This window comes from Artemia franciscana, chromosome 9 (genome assembly GCF_032884065.1).
Source record: "Artemia franciscana chromosome 9, ASM3288406v1, whole genome shotgun sequence".
In the NCBI taxonomy this organism is placed as follows: domain Eukaryota; kingdom Metazoa; phylum Arthropoda; class Branchiopoda; order Anostraca; family Artemiidae; genus Artemia; species Artemia franciscana.
The window spans coordinates 7,654,529-7,665,805 of NC_088871.1; the positions used below are offsets into that span (position 1 = coordinate 7,654,529).

Here is an 11,277-nt window from a genome sequence, read left to right on the forward strand (position 1 = left end):
TTGGTGGATAAAGTATTCCACCAGGCATGTGAACTGGTTTGTCATATTTGTTCGTGTAATTGTTGCAAATAAAAAATTATCTATCTATCTATCTATCCATTCTCGGTATGTCCCTGATGCTACATACAGTAAATCTGGACCTTAGAGTTAGGAACATACTACAAAATTATAATATTTCAGTAATCTGTACTCAGCATTTCAGTAATATATTCAGTATAATTCAGTATTTCATTATAGCATAATTCAGTATTTCAGTAATGTTTTTTAAGCAGTTTTTGGATTTACTTCGCATTTGCTATGAGCGGTAGCAAGTCGTGGCCGATTAGACTGAAAGAGGAATAAGTTAGAGAAGTAAAAAGACATTTTGATTTGCTTAAAAAAAATGGCTTGTGTAAAAAATATTAAATACAAAAATAAAAATAAAATGCTAATTACTGATGGTTATTTCAGAAAAACTGTAAAAATACCTGATTGTTAATAATTTTTTGTCTTTTAATTGTTAAGTAGAAATAAACCCAGCAGACAAGTTTTCCATCTTATTTTTACATGAAAAAATCGTTCATTCTTAAACAAATATATATATATATATATATATATATATATATATATATATATATATATATATATATATATATATATATATATATATATATATATATATATATATATATATATATATATATATATATATATATATATATATATATATATATATATATATATATATATATATATATATATATATATATATATATATATAAAGACGAAGTATGTTGTAAATCATCCAAAGATATTAGAAAACATACTACAATTGTAAAATGAACTTCTCAAAGGAATATATCTTTCCCAATACCATTACAAGACATAGGGAAAGATACATTCCTCTATATTTATTACCATTTTATGCCGTTTTACCGAAGAATCTGAAATTATCATTAACGATCAAGTGATTCTAAAAACCCCATCACCTCGAAATTAATTATAAAAATATATAAAACTGACGAATTAAACGGACAAAAAAAAAATCCTATTTGAGGAACAAAAACCAAAGTAGAATGACAAATTAGCGTTATCCCAAAACGGTTTTAGAGCCATAACAGTCTCAAACGACTAAATTATTTTACGTAAAAAAATGTTTTTGGCAAAAAAATATATATATAGGCTATATGTTACAAAAAATATTTAGTTAAAACTCATTATCAGATTTTCAACCTTAAGATATATTTTTGAAACAAGAACTTCAAAAAACTTTTGAAACTTTACTTTTTTGGGGAAAATAATATAGCCGTTTGGCACGGATGACACACATACTGAATTAGAATATCACTAATTGAATCCTCGGACGGCCTCAAATTGATTGCAAGGTAGAGTTCAAAAGGCCTTGTGCAGCTACAGCAAGTTTTCTGTGGCAGTGAGCTCCAGCACGGTGGTCGTGCTCGTGGCCATGACTGTGGCCGTGTCCAGCTAAAAGAGAAAAATGGCTTGAAATACGAAAACATCAAAATAACAATAAAAAAATTGAAGCCTAGATCTATTCATCTATTCATACCCGAGGACTGCCATTTCCAAAGATTTTGTTGTTGTTGTGGTTATGAGGTTACGAAAACCTCACACTTATGAGGTTATAGAGCAGTGCTACATTTTTGTCAGTGAAAACAAATAAACAAAACTAATAAGTTAAATTATGAAAACATTGTTCGTCGGTAAAGATTTAAATATTATACCTTACCTTATACCTTAGATCCTGCTGTGCCTCCAGAGGCGCCCAGGGCATCCACGATAAGCCACCAGTCATCACTCATGTGCGCCGCAGCAAGAACATTTTCCCATGTCAGTTGAAGGGAAGCATTTATGTTTCGCTGGTCCGTCTGATAAGTGCGCCTGACCGTATTACACGGCCTGCCTCTACTTCTTTTTCCTTCTGGATGCCTCTGGAACGTCGCTTTTGGGATCCAGGATTCGTCCACACAAAGTACATGCCCCAGATATTTCCACCGACGTGTCCTAATGACTTCTGTCACTATGGGTTATCCGGTCATCCGTCTCACGTTCTCATTAGAGATTTTTTGTGACCAGTGGATATTTAGTATTCTTCAGAGACGTGTATTCTCGAAAGCTAGAATTCGCCTTTTTTGTGTGTTATTCAGATGCCAGGTTTCAGAAGCCTATAATAGGATGGGGATGACTTTGTTATTGAATAGACGAAATTTGAGTGGGAGGGAGAAATTCTGCGACCCCCATACCGGTTTCAGCCTATTGAATGTATCAGAGATCTGCCCGATGCAGCACAATATACCTTTTTCAGTTGATGACGTATTTATCACTGTGCTCACAAGGTATTTAAATTCTAGAACCTGTTCAATGTCCTGGTTATCGCATCTCAGGTGTAAAGAGGAATCCGTTACCGCCATACTTTTTGTTTTATCAGCGTCGTTTCTTAGTCCCATAGATCGGCCTCTGTCACGTACAGCTTCTAGTAATTCTTGTAGTCATTACACCAATAAGAGTTCTATAAAATCACAGAGTTAGGCTTTTAGCAGGCATTCCTCCTAGTCAGTCTGTTCGGGAATTTTATCCAACCTTGAAAATTTTGTCAGCTGCAAGCCTCCGTGAATTTTATGTAATGTGGTTTATTTTCAGATTACTGCAGGATATTCTACGCTGTTTTAGTGGTTTATTATGCGTTAGGCCTTAGTTCATTCACACGATACATGGGGTAGTGTTGATTTGAGTGTACCTAGAGGCATTTCTTCCCGTTCATGTTTTTCTGTTTTATTTGGAGGTACACAGAAATGGAATAGTTTGACGAGTAATATAAGGAGTAACGGAGACCCCGTTATATTTCGAAAAAATCCATTAAGGAACTGCTTTTTGTAGATTACGAGTTTTGATTCCTACATTTATTTTATTTATTGTGGGGGTTATAATAATATGTAGTTCCCAGAGAAAAGGTAAAATAATGATATTGTTTTTTTTCCATATTTATAGTTGAGTGTGGTGGTATTAGTGGTGTCGGTGGCCTAGTGTTCTTTTATTTTATGTAATTTTTTTTTCTCTATCACCCCCTCGGACAAGTTTTGCTTTTAAGTGGAGGTAGTGACCATTTTTTTGTTTATTATCTGTTTAATGAATAAATCCTTCTCTCTCTAGTCTTTGTTTACAGGACTCATTGAGCGTGATATCGTCAGCAAAGTCTAAATAGTTAATTTAGTGTTCTACGTTTAATTCCATGCTTCTGGTGCCAGTATTACGGAGCAGATGATCAATGGCAAGGGCAAACAGGAAAGGTGACAAGACATATCCTTGTTTAACACCAGAAAGGACACAAAAGTATCTTGTCCTTCCCTCTGTTGTTCTAAGACAACATACAGAGTGTTCGTATAGAGCCATTATGAGGGCTACTCACTTCTCAGGGATCCTCTCCTGAAGGGTTTACTCGTTCTAGGTGGGAGCAAAGGTGGAAGCTAATCTTGTAAATTGCCACGGCGGTGGTGGCGTTACAAGGAAGCATACTCCCCTCTTCCGTCCCTACGCAGCAGGGCCAACCCGCCAGCACACCTCATAGCGGTGAGAATGTGTGAACGTCACCAAGCTTCGCGCCAAGCGAAGTGACGTCCAACGTGCTTCGGGTGATCCGTAGGACTGGGGCACCTGCAGTTAATCATACCCAAGAAACATCCAGGACTATGCCGAATATGCATAATATGAGAACGAATTTGGCTACGGTATTCCCAGCTTTAAGCGATGCGTCGAGGCTGGCGACCTCGTTGAAAAGTGAGCTAGCAACTATCTTATCAAGGAGACAAGGCCTGAATATCGGCTACTGGAACATCTGTTCTATCAAATGTTCACTAACGTAAGCCTTCGTAGCTGAAGAATTTTATCTATATAACCTAGATATACTATGGGTTTCAGAGACAAAATTGATTGGACGAACGACAATTGACCTAATAGCCCCTTCGGGTAAAAAGGTCATTCTGTTTAATTTAGGCCCAATGGATGGATCCGGCCTAGCAGGAGCGGGAATAATCATGACACCCAAGGTCGCATCGGGACTCATGGACTAAGAAGCAGTGTCTTACAGAATTGTGACTGACCGTTTAAAAGGGCAGAGTAATAACCTGACCATACAATTTGTATATGCCCCTATTCGTGACACCTCTGACCACTTGAAACACGAATTCTATGCCACCCTACAATTGACTCTGAACAAAATCCCTCGCAAGGACATCCTCGTAATCGGTGGTGACTTCAATGCCAGGATTAGCACGAGATTAAACAATTCTGAAAGGGCCATTGGCACCCACAGTTTGGGCGACCGTTGTATTAGCGGAGTTAAACTTCTCATGTCTGCTATGCTGAATAACTTCAGTGTTGCTAAAACATAGCTTAAACACAAACTGTGCCACACTTACACTTGGAGATCCCGAGATGGTTGAACCGCGCCCAAATTGACTATTTACCAGGGATGCTGCAATCACATTTTTTGCCTGTGACAGATCCTGGAACACCACCTTATACACCAGCATGAAACAACACAAGTCTTTATCGACTTTGTAACGCCATTTGACTCGGTGAAGAGAAACACTATCTGGGATACGATGAGGGATGATGGAGAGCCAGAAAAAATTGTCCGTTTAATTAAGGCATTTTACATGGGAACGAAGGCATTTGTTAGAGCAGATGGAGAAATCTCTAAAGTACTATCAATCGACGAAGGAGTGCGACAGGGTTGTGCCCTATCGCCCATTTTATCTAACTTTGTCATCGACATGATCATGAAGACCCTTGACAATTATAAAGGTTTGGCAATCAGTCCAACACTACCATTAACAGACCTTGATTACGCCGAAGATGTATGTAGATATCTTGGCTCAGTCTGTAACAGAAGTACAGTTCATGATAGACGACATAGCTGCTAGATCCCTTGCTACCAGACTAAAGATCAGCCAATTGAAAACAAAATCCATGCGCACCTCTGGGCTAGATGAAACTCCCAGAATATTAAATGACATCCCAATCAAGGAGGTCCAGAATTTCAAATATCAAAGCTCCCAAAAATATCCCAAGGGCAAAGCTCTAAACGAAATACGAAGCTGCTTCTCCGCAGCCTGGGCAGCATTCATTCAGCTTCAGAAGTGTCTCTGGTTAAGAAATGAAATCTCTCCATTCGAGCAAAGCTCGGGATATAAAATGCGTTGGTCCTCTCTATACTTTTTTATGGTTGCGAAACGTGGCCCCTCAGAACTGGGGAAGCTAATGACCTGAACATCTTCCCCGAAAAGTATCTGTGCTGTATTTTGGCCTGCGTCTCTCTGACCACGTCTCTAATGATGTCATCAGAAGAAGATGTGGTGGTGTACCCCTTGTCTCTGATGTTGTTAAAGCAAGACATCTACCGTGGTTCGGGCATACTCTGCGCCGACCGGATGACTCGTTCAGCAAACGACATGCCAACCCCTTACGCACTTGAAGAAGAAGCCAGGAGGACAGAAAAAGACATGGTTGTTGACCGTTAGAGCTGACCTCGAGCCATTGGAGGTTTCAAGAGGCACGGACATCACTGGAATAAACAATGGATTCAGTTGATCGAGCCAGAGGCACTTCAAAGAGAACGATAGAGCAGCGCTTGTGGGCAAATTCTGGATGCCACAATGGGCTGGGTCAAGGCTAGTACGTGACCTAAGTACAAGTAAGTAATTAAGTATATAAATGGTAAGCAGTTTCCATAGAGACTTGCGATGCAGCGAGTCAAAGGCCTTTCCAGAGTCTATACATACCATTAATAATTTGCTTTGTCATTCTCGGCTATCATCTATTAGCACCCTTAGGGTGAAGATCAAATTAGTACAGGAACGTCCTGGTCTACAGTCATGTTGCTCTTCACTCAAGTACTTGTCGAGTGAACTCCGTATTCTATAATATTATATTATAAAATATTATAAAATGTATAAATATTATACATAAAATAAAACTTAATAATAATAGCTAAAAATCTGTTGATTCCCAATGACAGCTACCAAATAAGACTCAAAGATTTAATCAACTTAAAAGTTTATGCGTTAATTAATAAATTTAAACATTTAAATTTAACACGGCAGTTGGTTTTCTCAAGATTGGTTCATTGAAGCCCTTAATACTAGAAATCTGATTTGCGTTTTTGACCCTCTTGAAAATGTTCTGACGGCCCCTTTCCCAAAGCTTGGCTTTTTGGGCATTTTCGCTTTACTCAAACGCATAAAAAAACGAAACAAGACAGAAAAAAACACAGTATTTAACTAGAATAAAAATGCGAAAAAGTGTATTTTTCAAATTTGGGCGGGAGATTTGTTGTTTCTACTAAAAATTCCAAAAAATATATCTTTCAGAATCTAGGGTTGGTAGTTGCGTTCAACTTCAATTACTTTGTCAAACAACCAAGTTGTTCAGAACGTCAAAAATTAAGAAAAATTAAACCCTTGCAATGAGCTCAAAAGAAATGGAACTACTAAATAATTATCAAATTTATTTCACTATTTTGATGCATTTAGTACAACTTGATACATACAGTTGATACATTAAAACTGAAACTAGCAATGTGTTTTCATTACCAATTTTTCCGGCGCCCTTTTTACTGAGTTAATTTTTTAAACAGTTGCCAAGGTTTTACCCCCCACCCCTCTCAAATTCTTATCGGACTCCAAAAAACACAATAAAATGCATATAAACAACTTTTTGATTAGTTTTTCTATTGGTCTCTATTGCGCTTTTATATCCAGGGGGAAAAGTTTTGTCTCTGATTTTTTACAAAGAATTACCAAAAAAGGCATTTGCAAGTTTTGTAGAGGAAACCCGCACCACAACCCAATTGACAACCTTGAATTCTTGTCCGGACACAAAGTTAGAAATGAGTTTGATAGGACGCATCGAAGCAAGAGGGAAAAACAAGCATACAGGTAAAACATTTATTTTGCATATTATTATTAGAGAAATACATAATTTTAATTACCTACGTTCTGTAAAAATAAGACAACAGATGCCTATGTAAAAAGTCTTTCACAATTGAAATATTCTTCATACAGCCAACTTATCACGACAATGGATTAATATTAATAATACAACTTGATTTTGCGTTTCAGGTGTTCCTATAAAACTCCCTGATATTGAGACTTAAAAAAAAGCCTGTATATTATTAGTATATATTATTATTAGAGTCTGTGTATTATTCAAAAAAATAAGAAAGACAGGTCAAACCTCAACGCCCCTCCTTGAAACAATAATACTTACAAGGATACACCTGATGCAAAAAAAGTGTACTGTATAGGACAAACCGATAGTTGTTCACCCCCTACAATCCGGGAGTGCCAGTAGGGTGGTGCATACGGAGGCAATCGCCCTTCTAGATCTCATTGCCATCCACAGATTTTGAAATCGCCTTTTTTGTCACTTTCATTGGAAAAATTCAAAAAAAACAAGATTACATCCCCCTTCCTCTACATTTTGAAAATAACTTTTTCTGCAGATTCGTTAAGAAAAATAATCCTTAAATCCCACCCACACATAATTTTTTGAATTGGAGCCCTGCCAATCTCACCAAGAAATAAATTGTTCTTGTAAAAGTTGAGTGGAACAAATTAGAAGGAAAACAGTGTTAACTATGAAAAGTATACATAATTGCAACCAAAGGAAAAAACGATTCAGTGGGAAATGTCCACAAAAACAAACAAACAGATAAACTGAATGTTTGGACGGTATTAAGGCCAAAATAGCCTGGATACCCAAAAGCCTTTCATCAGAGAGGAAATATAGAAAAAGCCTACAGATAGAATACATATAAAAAAATCACCTTCAAAGATACCTAGAAACAACGTCACTGAACTTCAATAATTATCATTCAAATTTTTAGCTCAATTTACGTTTTCCCTCTTCAATATTTAAATAAAATAATAATATACTTAAATAATAATTAAAAAAATGATTACAGTAAAGTAATAACAATAATGAACTACTGATAATAATCAATAAAAGTTAATTTCGTGTGAAAAAAAAAAACTTACAAATAGATTCCAATCCAAGCATTGCCATAAATCCAATCATCATCAGAGCGAGTTGAAGAAGTCCTGAAATATCCTTGGAACGTTCACGCTCAAGTATTTCAAAAAATGTTACGTACAAAAGTGTCCCGGCACAAAGACCCTGAAGCACAAGAATCAAAATTTCAAGTCCCGGGTCTTCGGAATCTGTACCTAGGGAAGATATACCCATACCAATCCCAATACCAACAGAAGTGATCACAGACAAGATACTGATATATACCACGTGAACCTAAAAAAAAAATATGGGATAGAATTGCTTAAATGCAGACGGAAGTAAAGAGCTCTCACAATATCATCTCAGATAATATTCTTATCATCACAGATAAGATCTTGATGTGATCTAAGTGATACTAATAAGGTACTGATAAGATACTATGATTAACTGATGTGATACTGATAGGATACTAAGCGATTACAGACAAGACCCTTAAAAGTGAAAAACATGTTGGAGCCGACTTCTTGAACTCCAGTTATGTCGTCATAGTTGTATATTGTTTTTTTTTTCTCTTTGTAAAACTCCATCATTTTCTTTATGTATTAAGAAAGGTTTTCAGTCAATAATAATGATAATAATAATATAATATAATATAATAATATAATAATAATAATAATATTAATTTTTGCTAAAATGCAAACGGAGACAAAGGGTTTTCACAATATCATCACAAACAGGATGTTGATATGACAGATAAGATACTGATGTGATTTTAGTGATACTCATTGTCAATCTGTTTTGAAGCCATTTGATAACTTAAAAATCATTTTGCGAGTCTCAGCGTCGACTGACTGTCTCAAAGACAAATAGCACATCAACGATTTTTTCCACCACCACAGAGAATTCCCAAAGCCATTTTGATAAAATCAAGAAAAGTTCTTACAGGTGTCTACAGTTCAAGAACCTAACCAGAGGTAGTTCAAAACAAAGAAAAGTTGTAACATTTTACTTATTGTTCAGCAAAGCGCTGTCTATTCAATGTACATACAGCATAAATAATACGTCCCCTGTGTCGGCAATGTTATCTATTAAAGTGAGTAGCACCATAAGAAACTTAAAAGCTGTCAATTTACTCAAATGATGCTTCCTTTGATCTGGTTTTTAGCGTATTCCTAACAGGTAAAATATTTCTAATAGTATTCCTAATATTCCTAATAGTATTTCTAATATTCCTAATAGCATTCCTAATATTCCTCATAGTATTCCTAATATTCCTAATACCATTCCTAATAGGCTAAAATATTTTTAGAAACTGTCCTTTCTTGAACTTTGAAACAAAAATTCTACTCCGTTTAATGAAAACACCAAATTCAAACTTTCTAATTAAGTAATTTTCATTAAAATTGAATATACCCGTGAGCAAGATGTAAATCACCTAATTTGTCCATTATTTACACGAAAGAAAATCAGCAAGACCGTATCCAGGGACGAGGATACCGGTTATGACCCACCCTCCAATTATTGGCCGACTCGTAAAGAAAGAAACAAATGAATATAAAAAAATTCAATGCGTTTGTAAGCTTATTTTCTAAAACCCCTTACCCCCACCCGAATATAAATCCTGAGTACGACCTTGATAAGCAACCTTAAAATTTCATAAAGAAACTTTCTTGACAAAAAACCAACAACTGTAAAAGGATTAGACGTAATAAAATATAAACAATTTTTCCGTTATTTTCCCTTATATGCACTATTTACTAATTTTAATCTACAAGAATTTTGATAGAAACAATACCAAGGATTACTTCGTGTTTACCACAGCTAAAATACTACTTACTCACTGCAAGCACTAAGCCGCTTGAGGCGAATCCAGCTACGCACTCCCTCTCCCATCCAAAAAAATGAATAATGTACTGAATCAAGATTTAACTTTGAAATGCTAGGGACTGTTTTGATTTTCATAGAGACCAGCTGGAATTTCCAGTCTTGCTAATTTTAGGGTGGGCCAATTAGCAATGATTGATCTAGAAAGGAGAGTGAGGGGTCCAAGAAGGTTTGCCGCACAGTCTGTCAGTGGTTGCCATTCCGGACGACTTAGTACTAAATTTCTTAGGATTTTTCCTTTTCCCTAGACACTTTCCGTATGTGTGTATGTGCAACACTGTTTATCGGGTCTATTTGGCTTCTTTTCGACGTGTTGAAGTTTACTTGTGATTTTTGGGCTCAAAAAGTCATATCTTCAATAGTTTCAAAAAAAAAAAAAAAAAATCCCAAATATCCTCTCGTGTGAAGGGATCTTAAACTTTTTGAGCAGTTGAAAGAAACATTTTATTGAGGATTGGAAAGAAGATATAAAACTTATTTCTTCTTACTGGCCAAAAAAGAGGTAAAAGCGCATTTACGGAGTATAAGTCGGAGAAACAAATCTAATTCAAAGTGGAAATAGAAATGAACCCACTAAAGACAGATTGATAGAAAAACTAAACCTTCAAATTTAATAGTCTCTAGTTTTTGTCCAACTCTTTTAGTTTTCAGATTTTGACAGCTAAACTTACAAACTTTCGGAATTTCTAGTTTTTCCACATTTTTTTTAGTTTCGTTTCTTTTAATTACTATTTTGATAACAGAAACATCTAAAATTCCAAGAAATTCAAATCTTTTCGCATTTTCAGAATACAAAATTTAGAATATTCAGGTTTCGACAACAAAACCCGTCCATGTTTCAAAAGTTCTTTTTACCTTCCCATTTCAGAAAAATTGTGTCCATGCAAGATTTTATATAGCACCTAGCTCCTTTAAGATTCTTTTTAGTCCGTTTAGGTGGCAAAAAGGTAGTTTTATGACAAAAAATACTGGAAAAGATTTCCCAAAAAGGAAAATGAAATACCAGAAAACGAAATAATAACAACATATCTTACAAGCACACGAATTCTCGTTGTTGCCAGTTCAAGTCCAACGCACAAAACAATCACGAATTTGTGCGTTGCTACGGCTGCAAACAACTGCCAAACATCTTTAGCAGAGTGAGCTTGTAGCCCAATTGCCAACCCTTCAAAGACTTCGTGTAAACTCAAAGCCACAATGACAAGCAGACCTCGAATCGCTGCACCAAAGCTACTGTCATCATGAAGATGGATACCATGATGATGGTGACGATGACCACCTACGAAAAAAAAATAAGCTATTTTTATTTGTTCTTGAAATTTGTGCCAAGTGCAGCAAAGTATATATTGAGTAGAGATAAACCAAGCGATAGAGAGAGAAAGA

At 35.9% G+C, this 11,277-nt stretch overlaps 1 protein-coding gene across 6 annotated transcripts in view; it reads right to left on the reverse strand.

The window, feature by feature from the left end:
* Nucleotides 1–763: 763 nt before the first annotated feature.
* LOC136030951 (zinc transporter ZIP10-like) overlaps nucleotides 764–11,277 on the reverse strand; it is a 124,760-nt gene continuing 114,246 nt past the window's right edge. For 4 of the 6 annotated variants that reach the window (XM_065710086.1, XM_065710087.1, XM_065710085.1 and 1 more), the window contains exons 5-7: nucleotides 10,929–11,173; nucleotides 8,037–8,304; nucleotides 765–1,464 (exon numbers count right to left, since the gene is read on the reverse strand). In XM_065710086.1, the coding sequence (XP_065566158.1) occupies nucleotides 1,349–1,464; nucleotides 8,037–8,304; nucleotides 10,929–11,173 (629 nt within the window). In that variant the 3' untranslated portion in view covers nucleotides 765–1,348. Of the gene's footprint in view, nucleotides 1,465–8,036; nucleotides 8,305–10,928; nucleotides 11,174–11,277 lie in introns of all 6 variants that reach the window. The other 2 variants (XM_065710083.1, XM_065710084.1) reach the window with 1 other exon arrangement.